The 22897-nt window shown below is 40.3% G+C and overlaps 1 protein-coding gene across 1 annotated transcript; it reads left to right on the forward strand.

Annotated features, from left to right (window-relative positions):
• The first annotated feature begins 8 nt into the window (after positions 1-8).
• On the forward strand, positions 9-22123 carry aclya (ATP citrate lyase a). Its single transcript, XM_085271821.1, has 28 exons — positions 9-162; positions 2410-2570; positions 4803-4925; positions 7539-7601; positions 7730-7920; positions 10738-10817; positions 12068-12198; positions 13303-13421; positions 13944-14080; positions 14178-14239; positions 14335-14452; positions 14579-14733; positions 15379-15472; positions 16983-17124; positions 17269-17437; positions 17519-17623; positions 17720-17916; positions 17989-18070; positions 18158-18268; positions 18382-18509; positions 18605-18698; positions 18795-18949; positions 19039-19189; positions 19308-19451; positions 19654-19767; positions 20282-20364; positions 20572-20648; positions 20741-22123. The coding sequence occupies exons 2-28, from the start codon at positions 2412-2414 to the stop codon at positions 20833-20835; spliced, it is 3279 nt and encodes a 1092-aa protein (XP_085127947.1). The 5' UTR covers positions 9-162; positions 2410-2411; the 3' UTR covers positions 20836-22123.
• Positions 22124-22897: the final 774 nt, after the last annotated feature.

Genomic DNA, 22897 nt, shown 5'->3' on the forward strand with positions numbered 1-22897 from the left:
GTCAGCAGATAGGCGATGGAGACAAAACTGACTGGGAACCTCGTTCTCCCGCACCAGTGGTCACCGCAGGCGGCAAGAGTGGAGCAACACTGCCGAGGAAATTCACCCATCAGACCATAACAAACTTATACAGCTGCTGACGACATAAAAACAAAAAACAAGGTAAAATACGCCACTTTGTTACTTAAAAACGCGTCTGTGGTTTTTCTTTCTAACTTCCTTTAACTATTTGTCTATTGTTTTCTCTCTCTGTCTGATAAGAGAAGTTAAACTAGTCAGTCCGTAAACCACGTTTAACTTGTACTTTTCCTACATCCTGGTTTTTAGTAAGTTTGAGTAAGACTTTAGTGAGTAGTGATGTGGATGTTTGCCAGATAACTGCGAGGCTGTCTGACCGGTTTGTAAATGAATGAACCAGACTGACCAAATCCTTCCACTGAGGGATGTGTGACTCAATCAGTAACTCGGTCCTTTAACTGTGTCAGGAAGATTTTGTTGTAATAGTTAGTGGGGTTATAATGAAAGCTAAAAATTATACAATGACCTCCAATTTTGATATTGGATTGCATTCTTTTAAAACGGCTTTTTATTTTGCTTCAGTTCTCCCTTCCCCAGGCATCCATCACCCTTTGTTATTAATTTAGGTTATAGTGTGTAATCTGAACCAGTGTTTCTGTGGATCAGTGATATTTAACACCTTTGACAGGTCAGGTGCAACAGAGAAATGAGATGATGTATGTGACCCCCGATGAGCTTTGCTTGAACCACATTTGCTGGTCTGGACTCGGTGCTGTTGTGACTCAGAGACAGCAGTGATCAATAATGAGAAAGCTCCATGACAGTCCCATTAATCCGTTAAAGAAATAGCTGCCAGGTCCGCAGTGTAGCACGCAGAGAACTGCGAGCAGACGTCAGAGCTTTCAGCTTATTAAATCTCTTATAGCAACAGACTGAGCAGGTACTCCATCCCTGAAAGGTTACATGGAGAATCCAGAGCGTCATCAGTTTACCAACACACTGTTGGAGGGTCAACTACATCAGTCAGTGTATCAGAAGTGTATGACATAAACACAAGTGAAGGCATGCAGTTAAAATAACAATGCTTAAATAAAAAATAAAATTTAAAAAACTAAAAACTTCAATGATCTTAAAACAGATCAGATCTAATGGACACCAAGAAATGATGGTAAGAAGGCACATACGTAGATTTTCTCAGTAAAACTGAAATGTCTAACAAGTTCGAAATGGAAATGGTCAGAATTTCAGTAAGTTGAAGTTGAACCTAAAAAGAAAAAAAAGCTAAGATCTAATGCCGTGCTTCTGCAAGATGTTCTGCACAGTATGCAAAGAAAAATGCAAGTCTTCAGTGTGAGATTTTCTCCTGTTTAAAAATGAACAGCTGTCATCGGAGATGGGTTCGGTGATGCTGCAGAAGTACTAGTTTCCTTATATTTTTGCTGCTTCTACATTATTTCTCTCATTTTTAAGTCCTGAAGCTGTTCATGACTGTTCATATCAGCATATTTACTTTGCTGTGGTCTTGGTATTATGAAATCAGATGTGTCTGTGCATAATAGGCTGCTTATAAAACTCAAACACTGATGTCCTGTTTTGACCTCTGTTGACTCCAGTGGAGATGACCTCACTGAGTGAAACATGCGGCAAAAGTGTAAAGTTCACGCCCCACCCTTTAGCAGTAAAATTTTACAGATGTTATTACAGATGCCTGAATTTCTTACTTTACTTCCGTCACATTTTGTCAGTAAAGGAAAGCAGGTCCTGCATCCAAAGATTATTTCTTATCTGTGCTGCATATTTATTGTTTATAATCATCATATAATTCATCTTGCAACTGTAAATTTGTGAGGTGAGTTTATTTAGTCATTTCTCCTCCTGCTCTGCTGGAGCTTTTGTGTGGATCCGGTTGTTGAGCAAATAACTAACTGCCTATGACTTCATTAGTGTGCAGATGAAACAAACCCATACTAATCACATTAGGGTTGGCTTTACTGTTCGTGTCCTGTCAGGTTGAAACAAACCTCATATGTGATTGTCCAGAAGGATAGAAGGCCTGATAGTGCCTCTAACCATGTTTCTTATTGCTTTACCGTTAAGTATGTCTGTTATTACTCACACTGAATATAAACCGCTGAGCTGTCTTTCAGTCATCTTGTTAGCAGACCATTTCTTGACAGTTCTGGGAGCACAGCAGTGCATTAGGGAACTCTTGCATAATTTTTTAGTTAAAAAAAAACAACCCCCCCCCCCCCAAAAAAAAGCATGCTTCAATGTAACATCTTGTGCTTAGTTTTGTTTCTATCCACCACATGTTTGCTTTTCTGTATCAACCCTTACTTCTCATCTGCATATCTCCTCATACATCTCTCTCTGTTTGTCTCACCCGAGCAGTCATGTCAGCCAAAGCCATCTCTGAGCAGACGGGAAAGGAGTTCCTCTACAAGTACATCTGCACATCAGCGGCCATCCAGAACAGGTTCCGCTATGCAAACGTGACACCTGAGACCAACTTTGACCGACTGGCTCAGGAGCACCCATGGCTGCTCACAGAGGTGAGGCAGGAGAAACATTTAGGGCGGTAATATATGTGGATGGTGAAGTAATATTTTATTTAGCTGACTGAACAGTCATCTTGTTATGTCTCTAATTTATAGACCATTGATCTCCAAAGCACAGTCTCTTTTGCTTGTGGAAAAGGATATCCTCTTTATAGGCACGATTACTTAGGCTGGCAGCTGAGCGCTCTCTTGGTGCTTGTTAGCTGAAATCACAGACAGAGGAGGAAACCATCAGTTCTGTTCCATACTTGGTGGAAATTGGGCAAAGTAAAAGCACAAGAAAAAAAGAAGACGTAGAAAAAATTCATATTTGCACCACCAGAAGCCAAATGTTGAGCTGGGTTTTGCATTTTTGCACAGGTTCTCCAGGCTTCCAGTTTGCTCTTCTGTTACGTACATAGACAGCTATCATATCAGTTGATTTAATTACTCTGTTGCTCATCTTGCTCGATGAAATGTCATTCTCTGTTTGCCTCCCTCTCTGCTGATGGATTTTATCTGGAAGGTATTAGGAGGATGCTTAGGGCAGATCCACAGTGATGTGTCCTGCTGCAGAATTGATTCAGAAATTGCATTAACGTTCACCCTCAGCCCTCTCCTCATTTGCTCACTGGCAAGCACCCAGATAGTAATGGCTCCATTGTCATAAGTCATTCTTTTCATCTGAAGTAAGAGGAACTGGGTGATGCCAGTAGGGGTTTTATGTAATTTTTCAATTGCATCGTATGGGATGGTTGGTAGATGAGAGATAATTTCTCAAATACATGGCACCTCATCGTTCAGGTACTAAATACTTGGGATTTCCAGAGCAGTAAGGAATTGTTTAGCAATCCTATAAAAAACATACCTGCAGTCTTGTGGTCTGAAATAAAATGAACTGAGGAAAACAGTGTGTGTTTTATCACTGCAACATGAATATGTCGGCCCCTATCCATGCCTTTTCCATTCATTAATTCACTTTGAAACATTTGGCTTACACTGAAAGCAGAATTCATTCAGGACTGCAAATAACAGCCCCAGATTTTACCATTACTCTGCCAATTAATGCAGTGATTATGCATTCTACTGTTTAATAGATGTAGAAAGCATCATAAAATTCATGATTCATAAATTATAATTCCCAGAAGGCAAAGATTACATCTTTCTTTTTCTTTTTTTCTTTTTCTTTTTTTTTTGGAAGATTGATAAAAGTTAAAATTGCACTGAATAAACTTGAGATGGCATAAAGATAGGCGACATCAGACTCAGTCAGATTCAGACATCAGACTCCATCCTGTTTTTGCACACCTGCCACCACACAAGGTGCTTAGCTCGATAAGTGCAGACTTCCAAACCTCCTGTTATTAAAATCAACACAAAACCTGCGCCGGCAGGTTCGTGGCATGGGTGTTGAGCAGCTCCCGTAGGTAATGGGTATGTGGCTCAGTACTTTTACTATATACTTTATAATGAAATAGTTGCACTGAAGCTGGAAATTTCAAAAGGATTGATTAAGAATCACACACACACACACACAATGCACCCGACCCCTATGGCGCCTCCTGCGGGTGGTGGGCCTGCGGGAGGATGGGCCCATGTCTCCTCTTCGGGCTGTGCCCGGCCAGGCCCCATGGACTAAGGCCCGGCCACCAGACGCTCGCCCTCGGGCACCCTCCCCGGGCCTGGCTCCAGGGCGGGGCCCCGGTGACCCTATCCCGGGCAGGGTAAACTGTTCCCTCGGTGTCCTTTTCATAAGGGTCTTATGAATCGCTCTTTGTCTGGTCCCTCACCCAGGGCCAATTTGCCATGGGAGACCCTACCAGGGGGCAAAAGCCCCCAGACAACATAGCCCCTGGGATCCCTGGGACACACAAACCCCTCCACCACGATAAGGTGGCGATTCAAGGTGCCCCCGCGACCCGACCCCGGACAAAGCGGATGACGATGGATGGATGATTAAGAATCAGATTTTGGTTTTTTTTTTTGTGGTCATTTTTACCATTGCACTGGTGTCAAATCTCATATTTATGCTGTTAAAATGCATTAAGTGTTACCTCTAGAAACCTCTCCAGCTTTAATATTTTAAATTTGCTCCTTTAAAGTAATATTTACATACTAGTGTAAAAGCAGAATGACTACAGATTAAATTAGAACATTTACTTTAGACTTAGCTTTTCAAACTGAAAAGGTCAATTTGATGAATTCATTCAAAGTTTGCTGATAATATTTTTTCCCTTCCTCCTTCAGAGACTGGTGGTGAAGCCGGACCAGCTCATCAAGAGACGAGGCAAGCTGGGTCTGGTTGGCGTCAACCTGGACCTAAATGGCGTCAAAGAGTGGCTCAAACCCCGCCTTATGAAAGAAACCACAGTACGTCATCCACCCTCTGCCTCTCTGCTGTCTCTCAGGCAACTCCCTCCACCCACCCTTCTGCTTGAGAGCGTGCATTTTGCTGAACCGTTCTCCAGTCAATATTATCCCAGTGTTTTTCTTTTCCCCTTTTTTTCCCTTCTTCTTTCCCCTTTCTCTTACCCTCCTTCCCAGTTTTCCTTGCATGTGCCTGGTTTATGTTTATTCCTCCCCTGATGCACGTTTGCCTAAACAGCTGCCCAGTTTGTTATTGACTTCATTGCTAGCCTGCTGGTATTAAATCAATCCAGTCAGCTGAGGCAAGTGCTGCCACTGAAGAAACACTCACTCCATCAACATAGCACTGAGACGCCGCTTTGCCTCATAAACCCAGAAGTGAGTTACGGAGAGACTGGGTTGGTTCATAAAGCACTGAAGAAGAGTGTGTGTAGCACTGAAACTGCATATCTTCTTGCAAATTAGGTGACAGTGTCAGCAGTGCTACTGGCTGTAAATACGAATAAATGCAGCAGTAGTAATATACCTGCACTGGTTTTTTGCCAGCCCCCCCAACAATAAAGGTTGTTTCCTTAACAAGAGCATCCGAGGACACGCACCCTAACGTTCACATAGAAAGGCGCACACCCCTAACTGTACCTCTATAGTTTCCACCTTTTTCTTTACAACCTGCTCTTTATCTCTGCATGTCAGAGGTCAACTGAAACCAAATCCACCTATATAAAATCACCCCATCAGACACACGGTATTTTCCTCAGCACTTCACAACTGCCGCAAGGTATATCATTTTAATTTTTTTCTTTCGGACCCCAGACACAGCGGTGTGAGGTAGTTAGCACACAATTTGGCTATGTAGAAAACATCGTTTGTTTGGAATCAGCCGAGAGGTAGAATTACTATATATTACTACTTGCAGCCACTGCTGCTCTGTTGATGGTCTGTGCAGTGTTTCAGTTTGCTGGGCCATGTCATCTTTATTGTCCTCTCCCGAGGAGAAGTGTAATTCAGTAGAGTAATCATTTTAACTGGATGAAGTAATTTTGCAGATAAATTACCTTCACTAGTACAAACATGTATATTTTATTCATATGTCATTTACTTCTTTTGCCCTCAAAATGCACACAGTGAATGCATATTATTAAAATACTGGCACTGACCAGTGCTACCCCTCAGCATCCTACTGTAGAAACAGCTATAGCATCGATTTCAGAATCCTACGTCTCCTTGTTATTACATTAACGCATTCACAACGTTTTAGCAAACCTGACCTTTGACCTCTGCTCTTTAGTTCAAGGTCACTTAGATTCCAACTTGTCTGAGATTTTTAGTGGATAAATCTATGGTATCAATTTGAAGCTCCCATGTCATTTCGTTGTTTGTTATCACATCCACAGACTTAGACATCTACGCTGTCCGCCCTCCCGCGGACATTTTAACATTAACTCTTCTGATCTCATATTTTCTGATGCTTGTCTTCCTCTCTGACTCTATTTCAATGAAAAAGTAAGTGGTGCTGTTTACAGGAACAACACCCATACTAGATTAACTTCCTCAACATCACTTCTAAATAAATATATCCTGTCACTTCCTTTATGATGCTCACACTTTGCTTGCCCACACGTCTTCAGTTTTTTCAGTTAGTATTTAATGTTTTGTGGGGTAATAGTGACATAAGTGGTTAGGTTGAAAAATTCAGGTACAATATGACATTCTATAAAGGCATTGCTTTCTATTTTTCTTTATCAGCCTGTTTCATATTTGCCACTTTATTTATCTGAGTATAAGCTACTGTGAGTTTTTCAATTATTTTCACTACTGTCATCAATCTTTTCTTTTTATTTCTCCCCTTGAAAATGGCAGCTTTCACCCTTATTATATGTATTTTTTTTTCTTTCCTCCACGGCTGGTTGCTCTCAGCCGGTCCCTGGTTGCGTTGCGCCTGTTGGCCTTTAACAGAAGAACAGTGACAGCTTTTACTGAATGAGCTGTGGCTGTGTTAGCACTCTATGCCTGCAGTTCTACATGAGAGCATTTCCTTTTTTGTCATTTAAAATGTCAGTTCCTTCATTCACAGTGCTATTTCTGCACTTTATCATTTTTAATTTCATGTACATATATGTCTGCTTCTCCCACAGTAAATTTATCTTTAAATTGGAATTAGGCAGTAATTAAACATCTGTTGTTTTCCATAATAGATAGATATAGACCATGCTATAATGTGTTTTAACCCATGTGAGCTGCTCCCACACAATAATTATATATATATGTATATATATATATATACAGAAGACGTTACAGGTCTGTGAGAGCCAGAGATTTTCCTTGTTTGAGGTGACCAAATACTTATTTTCCACCCTAATTTACGAATAAATTCTTTACAAATCCTACCATGTGAATTCATGGATTTTTTTTTCACATTCTGTCTCTCACAGTTGAAGTGTACCTCTGGTGCAAATTACTGACCTCTGTCATCATTTTAAGTGGGGGAACTTGCACAATCGGTGGCTGACTAAATACTTTTTTGCCCCACTGTATATATATATAATTATTTTTTATTTATTTATTTTTTTAATTGGTGCTCCCTAAGAAGATTATTATTGTGTTAATGACTTGCAGGTGGGAAAAGCCAAGGGTGTTCTCAAAAACTTCCTCATTGAGCCATTTGTCTCACATAAGCAGGTAAAATAAATTCCTACCTTCTTTATATCTTAGCCTATTCATATCGTATTACTACAGATGCTAAATCAAATATTTAAAGTATTCAAGAAATATAATGGACAGATTTGTAAACTTTATCCATTGGTCAGGAGGAAGAATTCTATGTGTGCATATACGCCACTCGAGAAGGGGACTATGTGCTGTTTCACCACGAGGGCGGGGTGGATGTAGGAGACGTCGACGCCAAGGCACAGAAGCTACTAATTAAGGTGGATGAAAAGATCAGTGAAGACCTGGTGAAGAAAGACCTGCTGACTCATGTCCCCAATGACAAGAAAGTGTAAGTGGGATAGAAATGGTAAAGGGAGTGCATGTGCAGAATCTTGATGTGTGCAGGGTAGACAAAGACTGGGAGTGGACACAGTATGTACAGTTTATGAAAATGAGCATGAAACTCAGCATTAGTTAGAATTTGCATTTTTTTTTGCATATTACAGACTAGACTGGGGTTTCTGTTATTGTGTACTCTGTCAGTTTCTGCATATTTAGCCTTTAAGGAAGACTAAATATGTTCTCTTGCAGGAGTAATATTGTATATTGCCTTTACACAGTCTCATCCTCACAGAATAAGCAGCATCTTTGTGAAACCTGTTTAAAAACTAATACACCTTTTACATGATTAAATTGTTTTTTACAGGAAGCCTTTACCTTATTTCGTAGTAAGTCCCCACAAAACAGTATGTGCACTTAAACAAGAGAACAATTAAACATTTATAGACCTTCTCATATTAAAAAAGACAACATTACTGAATAAAAACATTGTAAAATAATATTTTGTTAACAATTTTATGTTCATTAATACACCCTGTCACCCAAACATTGATGTATTCATCACTAAACTGCTAAAAATAGAAGGAACTACTGACCAACAGGGAGGAGCAGCAAATAAATTAAGCTGGAGAGAGCACTTTAATACTGGCAGTAAATGTGGGGGGAGCAGTACACGGGCAGAGGGTTTCCATTTGCCCATTAGACAAATGACAAACTCCCTCCTTGGCTTTGCCTTTCTTCGATCAGCCTCCACCTCCCAGCCTTTTTTTTTTCTTTTTTTAAACGCTACAGCCACATTCAGAACACGTCCACTTATTTTGATGGGAAGGATACAGTGGCTGACCCTCCGCCAAACCCTCTTATCCATCTCTTCAGCATTGCTCTTGTGATGGCAGATTCTGGCCGTCTCACTGTCTTGGCTGACATTGAAGAAGCCATCCCAGAAATCACTCTGCCAGCCCCAGCTCACCTCCTCACCCCCACAAACACTTTTTTTCCTCACACTCTGGACTCAAAACAAAACCTGCATTTAGCTAGCAGACATGAGAAGCTGAGTCACTTGGGGTTTCGGTCATTCTTTTCCCCCCACGGGCCACTCGACGACCTGACAAAAGGCTGATACGGGTACAGAGGCTCAGAGCTGCCTGCAGAACTGACAGACAGGAGAGGAGAGCAAAGCACTGCCTCCCCTACAGCAACCTCTCACTTCTCTGTTTTGACATGTGATGGAGAAGGCAAATTAGATTGTTTGCATGCAGCTCCTGTTGTGTATATTTATAGCATTATTGTTAATATGCAGAGGATAATTTGTTTTGCAGATTAAAGATAAAAATAGTTAGATTCAATTCAAGAAATTGAATACAGACCATAGAAACTGCTTTGCATGTGAATGTTTTGCAATTTTTACATTTTTTTGTCATGGAGATTTTGATATTCAAAAAGAGATGGATTCACAAAGATGAGTCCTTTTGCAAAGTTTTCATTGCTGTGTGTCATAAGCATACTAAAGGGACTCATGGGAATCAGAGTCTACCTAGGCAAAGATCATAGACTGTACTGTGTATAATAGATGGGCCCAGTCTCATTTTCTCCCTCACATCTGCCATCTTTTATGATTTGCCACAGGTGGATCTGACTGAAATAACATGAATGACCCATGCATCTGTATCACAAGCATGGAGACAGAGCACAGGAGGGAAAAACAGCTGGCTTCACAATATGCAACCCAGCTCTAGAACTCTGTTTCACTATTGATTCACAAGCTTGTGACCACAAATAAATTTCACTATCAAAGGATAATTTTAGCACCCTATTCCTAATTATATTTTGCTATCAAGATGATCTAATTAGTTAAGAATTTTTTTAAACATAATAAAATCACCACATAAATAGATCATACAGTCATCCATGATGCAAATTCTATACCTTTAAAATGCAATGTGTAAAAACTAAGTATAATTAATGTCAGTATAAAGGAGTTTTCCTTTTCTGTTTTATCCTGTTTGTGATTTTGCAAAAAGCACAGCTGTTTGCTTCCTCAGCTTACTTCTGTTGGTTGTGACTTCCACCACACTGCACCTTCATGCAATACAAAGTCCATGGGAAGGGCAGTGCAGTGTTTTCTCCTCTCTTTTTGAATGGCTAATAATTAATTGCCCTCTTTTTCTCTATCCTGCTTGACTGTCTTGTTTATTATAAGTAGGACTATGATTTACAAGATGAACATCTTGCAGATTAGATTAAATGAGGTTTCGAGCACTTCCCCATTTGTTTCAGATTTTACACCTGGCAGCCTGTGTCTGTCATTTAATTATACTGTCTGTGGCAAAGGGTAAAGTCATGCACTCATATTTATACTTTGTAGTCCTTCCTTATCTAAACATTCTGTGGCTTGTATCAGTCATGCTTCATAGAATAGATTTATAAGACATGAGTCACCACTAATATAATAATAATAATAAAACCTTATTATACTGGGGGAAACAAGGCGTCAGTGACAACTCTAGGGAATTTTTCTTCATAATAAATTGGCTGTAGTGTATTTAGTTGGCAACTTTTTTTCTTCAAAGCTAGTCTTTCAAGCTATTACACTCAAGTAAGTGACTAAGAGCTTGAGCTAGCCCAAGATTTGTAGCCAGCAATTTGTTTTATATCAGTGGATTTTTCATGTATTTAATTTTCCCCCCCTATTTCTAATGTGATTGTCTTGTATTATGCATCACGGCATCCAGACATCTCCATTTAATTCAGGCACTGCTGCAACCAATCCAAAAATCAGGCTTTTATACACTGAACTTATTGTTTCTCTCTCTCTCTTTTTCTGCAGCATCTTGGCCAGTTTCATTGTTGGACTTTTCAACCTGTATGAAGACCTGTTCTTCACATATCTGGAGATCAACCCTCTGGGTAGGGTTTTTTTTTTTCTTTGATTTTCTCAAGTCCACAATAACATCTCAAACTATATCTGAACAGGCTACTGTTATAGCATCTACACTTTATTCTTGCACCAGCTTATTAATATGTTATCAGGTTGTAAAATTGGAAAGGGGACATCAAAAGGAAATTAGAGAGGAAAGCATCACAAAAAAATCATCATGAAACACACATTTTTGACACAGAGGGGAGAAAAACATTAAATAATACATGCACTTTCTGTTTGATGAAGGCAGCATGTGTTTGCAAAGATGTAATTAGTAACCAGTACATGCCCTCTGGTAGTTTTTCCTGTTGATGTGGTGTAAGTTAAAGGATGTATAATCACTGTTTTTTTTTTAATGTGGGTTTTATTATATCCAGAAAAGACAAATTATATGGAAAAATGCTCTATCATGAAAACAGGCTATTTTTAGACATAGGTGAGCCCACAAAAGATGTCAGCTGAACAAATCTTGAAAATAATACTTAACGAAAGAAGACCTTAATCAAACAGACCTAACCAAATTCAGTTCAACTCAGTTTTATTTAAGTAACCCCAAATCACAACAACAGCGTCTTATGGCACTTTACATGGTAAGGTAAAGACCCTACAATAATGCAGGGAAAACCCCAACAATCAGATACCCCCTATGAGCAAACACTTGGCAACAGTGGGAAGGAAAAAAAACCCTTTTAAAAGACAGAACCAAGCTCAGGGAGGGGGAACTATCCACCATGACTAGCAGTGGAAACCACAGGGACTAAAAAGTAAATTTAATGTAAAGAAACCACATTCCCTTAATGCGGTCTCAGCAGATGGTTACGTTCAATTGGTTGGCATTTAAAACACCTTCACCCTTAGCCTCCTCCTTTGTTCAAAATAAGGCGGAGTGCATCAACAGAGAAGTAACACAAGAAAACCGAGGAAATAAATAATTAATGTATCTTATATAAATCAATGACAAAACAATATAAACCAAATGTGGGTGCCATCATTTAGAATACAGTGTAGTGTCTTAATGTGTATTAAAGCACATTAATCATACTTAATTAAATCAAACTAATCATTTGCTATACAGCTTCAATGACTGCATGTCACAATAATGTGGGAATGTAAGAACTTAAATCTGTATCTGATTTATATGATTGTGGTGTGTGTTTAATTACAAGATTATTTCTAGTTTATACTAGCATGCTGGAGTATACGTTTTAACATTACATCTTGACATCTCCCCTTTTAGTGGTCACAAAAGATGGAGTTTATGTGCTGGACATGGCCGCTAAGATCGACGCAACAGCTGATTACATCTGCAAGGCCAAGTGGGGAGATGTGGAGTTTCCTCCACCGTTCGGCAGGGAGGCTTATCCCGAGGTGAGGGGAGGTCTAGAGGGACAGAGGTAGAGATGCATCAGACTTATAATTGTGACCTCTTGAGACTGTTTCTTATTATTGCTCATTAGCTTTTTATCAGAGGTACAGTAGAACATCCATCACCTTCATCATTTCATAAATTGTGCCTTCCCAAACTAAAATAATGGCACTGTTTCAGTTAATTAAAATGTCCTAGACCTCTTGTGATGGCCTTCCTCAGTACTTTAAAGGTAAGAAGAAGGGGATAGTGTTAACTGCGATGGATCCTGTAAACCTGTTTTTAACCTGAAGAATAAATTGTATTTTTTTTTTAAATGGGTTTAAACAGGTTAGCTCCTGTATAATTATTTAGAAACAGTGGTATCGTCAAACATATTCACACGTAAAAATACTGTAGGTCTCACTTTGGAGAGGAAACGTGTCTCCAGAAAAGATTGCCTGGGCTGCAACATGTGCATAACGATTTGGAGAAAATAAATAAATTTACCCCATAGATGCATGAAATGTTCTGCTTTATTTGTTGTGGGAGCTATATTTATAATAAATGAAAGACCTATAACATGAAAGATTGTTTCAATAATTAGAAGATGAATAAGACTGATTATTGTACTTTTGAATGACACTGACAGAACTTAATATTTAATGTAGTTAAATATTAACTCGTAAGCTTGTAAATGGAAAAGGGCTGGGTTTTTTCTTTTTCATTTGTTTACAGGATGGTTGTTTTTTTGTCTGTTTTTGGGTGAAACATGTGGGAGCTGGTTTGAGACAGACTGTCTGTCTGTGTAGCAGACGGCCCGGTCTAATTGGGCTGCTGCGAGTCGAAGTGGAGATGAGGGACAGCAGGTGCCTTTGATTGGGAGCTTTTTTTACTCTCAGCCACCAGCTGTGGACCTGACTGTCACAAACAACCACTGATGTGCATCACATCCTCTGTCGCTGTCAATATCTATACAGTATTTCTAATTAATGGCCCCTTTAATGTTACAGGGCAGGCAAAGGACAAATTACAACTATGTAGTGAGATGCTTGTAAAAGGTCCGTCTCTGATTAAGGCAATATTTAACAGTGCCCGTACTTCTTTTCTTCCTTTTCCTTTTGTAGGAGGCCTATATTGCAGACCTTGATGCTAAGAGTGGAGCCAGCCTCAAACTCACTCTCCTTAATCCTCGAGGCAGAATCTGGACCATGGTGGCAGGCGGCGGTGCCTCAGTGGTGTACAGGTACTCAGTCATAGTGCTAACATACACACTAGAATCCATGGCTCTCAAGACTAAACAATCTCTAGTATTGATCACCATTAAATTCATTCCTCTGTGCATAATTGGGTTTAGTATTAGGGGAGAATGCCAGAGATGCAGTAGGGATACTGATAGTGCAGCAGTTTAGACTCTGCCCATTCAGCTGCCAGCTAAATTGGATTCCTAGATGTTGCTGTTTTACTGAGAGTCTGGAAGAAAGAGCGGTGCCTCACTTGCTCTGCCGTCTGTCGGGGGTGTAGAGTGGGACTTGCAGACCCATCAGGCGTGACTAATTATTTCCCCTGTGCACTGTTAAGTTGTATCTGTTTACAGTGCAGTATTAAATGAATAAAGGGGATGTGTTCTGGAGGTCTGTTTTTCCTGAAGTTGTGTTTATTGTTGCAGCTGAAAATGCCCCATATAAGAAAAACAGAGCTGTGGTTGCTTTTGTTGATCTGTTTCTTCTCTCTATTCTATCTCTTTACTAATATGAAACACCCTCAGTGACACAATCTGTGATCTTGGTGGGGTTAACGAGCTGGCCAATTATGGAGAGTATTCTGGAGCACCGAGTGAACAGCAGACCTATGATTATGCCAAGACCATCCTATCTTTGATGACGAGAGAAAAGCACTCTGATGGTGGGAATTGTGTAAACTTTCTTACTTACTTTCTTTCTTTTTTATTATTAACAATATTATTTCTATATGAAATTATTTCCATATTAATGTGTTCCAGGGAAGGTTTTGATCATCGGAGGAAGCATTGCAAACTTCACAAATGTTGCAGCAACATTTAAGGTACAGTGTGCATTTTGTTTGCATGGTGTTAATATATCAATATTTCTTATTTAATGTCATGTGTTAATTGAGCATCTCTGTCATTTTGGACAAAGGGAATTGTTCGGGCTATCAGAGATTATCAGGAGCCACTGAAGGAGCATGAGGTCACTATTTTTGTGCGGCGTGGAGGCCCCAACTACCAGGAAGGTCTAAGAGTGATGGGAGAAGTTGGTATGTTTTTCCTGATATGTTATAAATTTAGGCTTCATATTGTAATCTATCAATGTAGTCTTGAGACTAAGCACCTGCCAGCTGTTACACACCACAGTTAATTCGACTCTGGACCTTTCTCCACAGGAAAGACCACTGGCATCCCAATTCATGTCTTTGGCACAGAAACCCACATGACTGCCATTGTTGGCATGGCGCTGGGCCACAGGCCAATTGCCAACTTGCCTCCTATTGCTGCCCACACTGCCAACTTCCTCCTCAACTCCAACAGCAGCACATCGGTATGACGCGCACTGGCCTGATAAACCATCGAGATATTCTTGCAATTCACTGTGAAGTGTATTTACATCAGTCAGTTCCCTCAAATGTAGGTTGCATGCCACAGCCTCTGTTTCAGTCACTATTATCTTGTCCTCATAGTGAACCAGATTACACAGTTCCCTGCAATGCTCTTTATATAAGAGCATTGCAGGGATCTGTGGGCTGCTTTAGTCGTGAGTCTGCAGTTGGAAGTGCAAGGTTGTAGCGCGCCGCTCGAGGCATCCATTAAAAATGTGCAGTGCAAGATTTCAGCAAAGGAAGTGCGTGTGTGTGCATGCCTGTTTGTCTTTGCTTCAGATGTGCGCTACAACAGAAGAACAAAGTGAAATGAAATATGAATTGTCCTACTGGGAATTGGTGTGAATAAATGTGAAGTACTAGGAAACTGGGGTCATCAACAAAAACTATTTTTAATAGATTTCCAGGACACATGCACATCAAGTGCACGTGATCTCAACTTATCCAGCGGCTCTACCATTTATCACAGCTATCACAGCTAAAGCTGTCCCAACTAGGCTGTCCTTACTGAGAAACGGTTTTTTTTTTTAGATATGCGAGGGGAAAAAAAGTTACTTTTTTCTTCTTCTTTTTTTAATACTTTCTAGACGCCAGCGTCCAGCAGGACTGCTTCTTTCTCTGAAAACAAAGGCAAAGTTGAGAGTTCACCAGCAAAGAAGCCTAAAACTGGAGCCCCCGTTGGTGAGAAACACCCCGACCATGAGACTACACAATAAATGCCAAAACCTTTCTGTTTGTCATACTTGCATCCATAGCTGGACTGGCCATCGGGCATACCGGGCATTTGCCCGGTGGGCCGCTGGCGATTTTTTGTTTTTATGGGCCGATCGATTTTTTTTTTTTTTTTTTTTTTTGGAAGGGTATAAATAATGAAAGGTGTTGGATTGGCCAGTTGGTCATGATCGACTCTGGGCTGGACCAATTACAGCCGAGGAGGTCGGATGCACCCTCCCCCTTGTTTAGCAATCTTATAGACGAACTAAAGAAAATGGAGAACAAAAAAAGGAAAGAAGGTGCAGAAAAAATTAGGGCCAAAAAGAAACGAGCCCTTCAGGCAGACGCTGCCAAATGTGTAAAAATAACTGAATTGTTTGGCGGTAGCTATGGCATAGCTTCCACAGATTTAGCAACATCAGCAAGTGGTGGAGGCCAGCAGGTGGATAAGGGAAAGGGGAGGCAAGAGGAGGAGAGACCGAGGCGGCCGCCGGTCATAGTGGCAGAGGAACTGAACTTCAGGCAAGAAGTTATGACCTGCTGTCTGTGTCAGATATAAACCAAGTTTAGTTGTAGTTTGTTTTCGTTGTGCTGACTTTTTACAGGCGCTTAGAATAACTGGTACTGCGTACTAGCTAGCATGATGGAGTTTATATACTGCTGGGCGGGTGCTATGAAGTTACTGATAGTAAATTTTATTTTATGCTTCAGGTTAGTTTCTCAAACTCCTCAAAATCTTAACAAATTGTGCCAATCCTTACATGTTGCACCAGGCTGATTTATCATCTAAAGTGGAGAAGTCTGTGACAGAGGAGACAGAAGAGCAGCAGAGAGAGATGGAGAGATGACTTCATGTCATCCATGAGGGATGCATTTGACATATGTTTCACATATTATAGCCCAACAAGTTACTCATAGCAATTTAAATACCAGCAATCAGTTTTTGGCAGACAATCACTTTTTGGCACAACACCGGCTATTGCAGTTAATAATACAACAGCGTCTTGCCATTTTTTGTGTTTCTTTTTATCGCTGTGTAACTGAGCTCAATTGAAAGCCTGCATGCGCTAGTACCTCTTGCCACAAGTTCCCAGAATCCTTTGCGGTTTTACCCCTGAATGACGTCACATTTTTGGTGGGCCGGTCTCTAGTCAAAATGCCCGGGCCGATTTTTTGTCCCAGTCCAGCCCTGCTTGCATCCATCACTGGATAGTAGGTAGAGGCGTTGTATGTCTGCACAGTTCACTATAGGTATTATAGCGCCCTCTGTGGTCAGCAATAGGTTTCTGCAAAAACTATTTCCATGCTTCCACTTTCAAATTTCATTTTCATATTTTCCAAACTCTGGGAGAAAATGGAGGTTACAGTGTTTTAATACAAGGACTCACATATCGATTTTCTTTTTTTTTTATGTCCAATTTTATTTAAACACTGCTAACAGTGCCACCAGTATCTAAGAGTTTTCCTTTCTCTGTAGGAAAGGCAACTACCCTCTTCACTAAACACACAAAGTCGATAGTGTGGGGCATGCAGACTCGTGCAGTACAGGGCATGCTGGACTTTGACTATATCTGCTCCAGAGCTGAGCCATCTGTCGCAGCTATGGTCTACCCATTCACGTATGTATGCTGCGCCTGTCCTCTTTAGCTTGTGTCTGCTCTCAGTGTAATGCCCGTTTGCTGTAATATAACTGTAAGAACCTCTGAGAGTACTGTACTGTTTTTACTGTTTCTTATATGCGTTTCTTGTTGGCTGCCTTCCAGTGGAGACCACAAACAGAAGTTCTACTGGGGACATAAAGAGATCCTCCTCCCTGTGTATAAGAACATGAGCGATGCCATGAAGAAGCATCCAGATGTAGATGTGCTCATCAACTTTGCCTCTTTGCGCTCAGCCTTTGATAGCACCATAGAGACCATGCAGTACCCACAGGTACCCAGCTGCAGCATCTGTGGCCTATAAAAACTTTAATAAGGGCTTCACAGTTAAGCATTTCTCTTTGTTTGTCTTCAGATTCGCACCATTGCCATCATTGCTGAGGGAATCCCTGAAGCCCACACTAGGAAGCTTATCAAGACAGCAGATGAGAAGGGTGTCACAATCATTGGACCAGCAACTGTTAGTTTTTCTTCACCTCTAATGAGAATTTACCAGATCTTTCTGTTTTGTTGTTGTTTAATTTAAGTAAACCACCTTTTGTTTTGTTTTGTCTAGGTTGGAGGAATCAAGCCAGGCTGTTTCAAGATCGGGAACACGGGAGGCATGCTGGATAACATCCTCGCCTCCAAGCTGTATCGCCCAGGAAGCGTGGCCTATGTGTCCCGATCAGGCGGCATGTCCAATGAACTTAACAATATAATCTCCCGCACCACTGATGGTGTATTTGAAGGTGTGGCCATCGGTGGGGATAGGTACGTATGTGCTTTTTGGCTCTGGATTTAAATGTGGTGTGAGCTGGGACATAATTCATAATTCTTCTTCAGATACCCAGCCTCTGTGTTTACGGACCATGTGCTGCGCTACCAAGACACTCCTGGAGTAAAGATGATTGTCGTACTGGGAGAGGTGAGGAGTAAATGATCACACACTGGTGCTCGGAGCTTTAAACTGTTGTTGGCTGCTAATTTTTGACTGTCTGTGCCCTTGTAACAGATTGGTGGCACAGAAGAATACAAGATCTGCCAAGCTATCAAACAGGGCAGAATCACAAAGCCAGTTGTGTGCTGGTGTATTGGCACCTGTGCCACTATGTTCTCCTCAGAGGTAAGAGGGCAGATTTAGTGTTTGATGCATATTAAACAGATGAGTAATGAGACATTCCAGAAATTAATTGTCGCTTTAATTGTGTTCTTCAATGTGTTACACAATGTGTTCAGGTTCAGTTTGGCCACGCAGGAGCTTGTGCCAACCAGGCCTCTGAGACAGCAGTAGCTAAGAACAAAGCTCTGAAGGAAGCTGGTGCATTTGTCCCTAAAAGCTTTGATGAGCTTGGGGATATCATCAAGTCAGTGCATGTTCATGAGGGGGAGGGTTAATATTCTTATGCAGCGATTCTTGATCTAAATGTAATTAATTTTTGTGTTATTTTTAATTTTGCAGCTCTGTATATGATGACCTTGTTGCGAAGGGAGTTATTCAGCCAGCTGAAGAGTTGCCTCCTCCCACTGTACCAATGGATTACTCGTGGGCAAGAGTGAGTATGCCAGAAAGAATAACTTTTTAAGAGCAGAGCTTTTAAAGGGTGTGATGGCAGTTGTTTTTCATTTTTCTCATTGTTTTTGCCTTTCAGGAGCTCGGTCTGATCCGTAAGCCAGCTTCTTTCATGACCAGTATCTGTGACGAGAGAGGTCAGGAGCTCATTTATGCTGGCATGCCCATCACTGAGGTCTTCAAGTCAGAAATAGGTCTCGGAGGCACTCTGGGGCTGCTTTGGTTCCAGAGGAGGTCAGGCTTGTAACTCAGCCATAAATAGCTCCGGAAAAATCTTTGAACTATGCAACCTTTTTATGATATTTCATCATCTTTGTATGCAGGTTGCCCAGGTATGCCTGCCAGTTCATCGAAATGTGTCTAATGGTGACTGCGGATCACGGCCCTGCTGTTTCTGGTGCACATAACACTATTGTATGTGCCCGAGCTGGCAAAGACCTCATCTCCAGCCTCACCTCAGGCCTTCTCACCATTGTAAGACACCCACACCTGTCTTTGATCTATTTACTTGATTTATATAGCTATAAAACTCAACCACCTAAATGTAATCTATGTCTTTCTTCCTGTAATGTTTTTTTTTAATTTTTTTTAGGGTGACCGTTTTGGAGGCGCTTTGGATGCTGCAGCAAAGCAGTTCAGCAAAGCATTTGATAGCGGCATGCTGCCCATGGAATTTGTGAACAAGATGAAGAAGGATGGCAAGCTGATCATGGGCATTGGACACAGAGTCAAGTCGGTGAGTACCATGGCTACTTAGCGTGTGAGCATCTGATACAGCATCGTGTTATTCTGGCTAAACTAAGTATTTAAAAATACAAGAAATATAGATGTGCACCATATCTAATAATTCTTAGATCATGAGCTAATACTGATAGAGGAAGACAGCAATTTTGACTGGGGAGAAGAGATGTTGAAATTGAATTGTCTGTGCTTTTCAGATTAACAATCCAGACATGAGAGTCCAGATCTTAAAGGACTTTGTGAAGCAGCACTTTCCTTCCACACAGCTGCTGGACTATGCTCTGGAAGTAGAGAAAATCACCACCTCTAAGGTAAGCTTGGAATAGCTTTTGGAAAAAACTAATTTCTTACATTATAGGGGACTTATTCTAATTATTTCCAGCTCCAAATTGTTGGACTCTACCAAAGTAGCTTTGCATAATTCAGTTCAAAATAATCTTTATCATCCAGGGCCTTGGTGCTGCCAGTTCATCGTCTGTCTGAAACAAGTGATTTTAGCTTCTCTTCACTTTTAACGTCACAATCACTTTAAGCGGAGCTTCGTCTCATTGGCTGCCTCCATAATCAATGAAATTTGGGATATCACCTGTTTTTCACATCTGTATCCAGCAAAGAGCAGAAAAAACTGAAGCTGAATGTTTAGAGCCGTCTAAGCGTTTGGCTAACACAGATTATATTCTAACGTCATTATTTGAAACTCTTATCATGTTTAATATGAGTATTTCTTATTGTAATAATGTCTATATATAGAGGGAGAGAGGGAAATTAATGAAGGGTATGAAAAGTCCACTTGTAATGATTTTATGCTGTACTTGTGTTACCAAGAAACCCAACTTGATCCTGAATGTGGATGGCTTCATTGGTGTGGCTTTTGTGGATTTGCTCAGGACTTGTGGTGGATTTACACGGTGAGCCAGTTTCTCTTTAAAGTTTAAACCAGGTTTCTCTTAAGAATGGCACTTTAACTAGAATTAAGGGATAGCATAGTTTTTCTTCCAGGCTTTTTAATAAAAATGATTACTTAGGAAGATGTGCTGAAACTTGTTGGGATTATGTGACAGAAGCATGTCTATATTATTAAAAAGCCCCTTTCCCTGTCTACCACACATTCACAGGGATGAAGCAGATGAGTTTGTGGAAATTGGTGCTCTGAATGGCATCTTTGTCTTGGGTCGCAGTATGGGATTCATTGGTGAGTTATCTGCGTGCATGGCAATGTCTGCAAGACAGCAAACACTTCTACTTTGTATGATAACCAGTCTTTCTTTTATATATCTCCTTAAGGACACTACCTGGATCAGAAGAGGCTGAAACAGGGTCTGTATCGCCACCCTTGGGATGACATCTCCTATGTACTCCCAGAGCACATGTCTATGTAATCAGAGGGACTAAACCATATAGCAGCAGCAGCTGTTTGGTCCCTCACCCTGCCATTAGTACCCCTGCACATACTGTGACATCATCTCAAATCAGTGCCATAACATAGGGAAGATGTTACGATTAATATAGCTGTAAATGCCAAGTGGTGGAAAGAATTTAGTTCTGGAAACCTGTCAGCGCTGCTCACATGATTAATATATAACCTGCTAAACTGTGAACCTTCCATCTTAAAATGTGTTTTGGAGAGCAATCGGATGAGGTATACAGTGGAGGAAGTAAACAGAAAGTTACTGATGACTAGAGAAGTACTGTTGTTTACCCCCAAATAATACATCAATATATTAAAGTAGCATGTGTGTCTGTGCGACAGTGTTTCATGTTTCTGTGCTGCTCTCTTCATTGTGCCGTTTACTACAAGAAGTGAACATGTAGTGCAATAATTCCTATATAATATCAGAACATACTGTACATCAGATCTGTATTTGTGTACATATGAATTAATACTTAACTAACCAAATGGTACAAGAATGTTATAATTTGCATTTTCTGTATTGCCTTTGACACAGTAGTAATGAGTGATGCTTGTAGTCTGCTTACTGTGGGTGATGGGACCATTTTTATGAGTCATACCTAGCAGGTACTGCCATTTGCAGTGTGCAGGAAATGTTCTCTCCCAGCTGGTACAATATGAGGGAGTATTTTTTGAAAGCATTAAAATGGTCAGATAATGTTATTAGTCATAAGAACAACAAATATGTAATTAGTGGGGTTTTTTTTTTGTTTTTTTTTGTTTTTCCTCTTACCTGGTTATTTAAGAGGCTGCCATTGCATATGATAAATGAGACACAGTTAGTAACAAAAAGCTAAATTATTAATAAAAATATCTTTGAGCCAGCACAATTGGGGTTAAATAAAATGTATTATTTTTGTATAATTAATGAGGTATGGTTTTTATTCATTCTGATTTTTAATTCTTCTGAGTGCAGTTTTGAAGGTTGTTTCATGCCTGGTGTGAAAATCTTTTCAGAATGACTGAACTTCTTTAGAAAAAAAAAAAAACAAGGTCCAAAAGGGTATCTATATGTGGCAGGCATCGCCAGTGTTATCCATTATGCAGTTGTGGTTAAAAAGTGTATCAAATCTGTGAGAAACCAGAAACGTGTTTTCAGTGTCTTCATGTTTTATGTTTTTTATCTTTGAGTGTGAGCTAAGTGTTCCTGTGTACTGATTTGTTGTATGTTGATAACGGTATAATTAAGTACATTAAAATGTAATCATTAAAATGTATCAATGCATGTGTTTGTCTTTATTCACAAGGGGGCGCCAGAACCCCACGGGATTAGTATCTCCTCCAGGAATGGGGATCGTTTTCTTCTTTAGACTTAAGAGCTAAAAAAGAAAGGAACCCGACTTCTTTACCTTTTGTGAAAACCTTAACATCTAAACTTAAAGAAGCCTAGTATCCTTCTGTTTTTAAGCTGTTGAGACTAATGTGTTCTGGGTGACATTACATGGACTTTTCCCTCAAAGGTAAACGTGTAATTTAGGACATTCGGAAGCCACTGACTGGACAACGGCTGAATTCTCCCAATTATTTAGTAAAATATTACACAAAAGCGAAAAAAAGAAAAAAAAAAGTTTTTTAAATCACTCCAGCTGTTTTGAGGTACACACGTGTAGACAGGGTTATGAACGTCTCGACGTATCGTGAGACCAACGCAGTTACATCATGACTTAATAACAAGGTAGCGTCACTGTGCATTTGAGTGAATTAGGTATCTTACTGTCCTGTATAATCACTGCGAGTTTACTTGCTTTGCCCTGCTGAGAGTTAATTGTTTCGCCTTTAGATGTAATTCTCAAATCACAGAGACATTATTAGACGGGGACGTTTTTGTTTCAGATAAATGCATTGAACGGCTTTCATATCCACTGCGAACGAACGATGTTAAAGTGATTACATACATATTTGGTGTATTTACAGCGTGCTTGCTCTGAGCCTGCAGACTGAAAACAATTATGTTTTCCTGTCCATGTGTAGACAGGTAGGAACGCCTTTTA

The sequence above is a fragment of the Mchenga conophoros genome, linkage group LG4, assembly GCF_057382185.1.
Source record: "Mchenga conophoros isolate Kocher_MC1m ecotype Shallow Benthic linkage group LG4, M_conophoros_male_GT1.1, whole genome shotgun sequence".
Taxonomy (NCBI): Eukaryota; Metazoa; Chordata; class Actinopteri; order Cichliformes; family Cichlidae; genus Mchenga; species Mchenga conophoros.

Coding starts and splice junctions, on each gene's coding strand:
- aclya (XM_085271821.1), top strand. CDS start 2,412: ATGTCAGCCAAAGCCATCTCTGAGCAGACGGGAAAGGAGTTCCTCTAC. Junction 18,269..18,381: donor CCACTATGTTCTCCTCAGAG/GTAAGAGGGCAG, acceptor CAATGTGTTCAG/GTTCAGTTTGGCCACGCAGG. Junction 20,649..20,740: donor TCGCAGTATGGGATTCATTG/GTGAGTTATCTG, acceptor TATCTCCTTAAG/GACACTACCTGGATCAGAAG.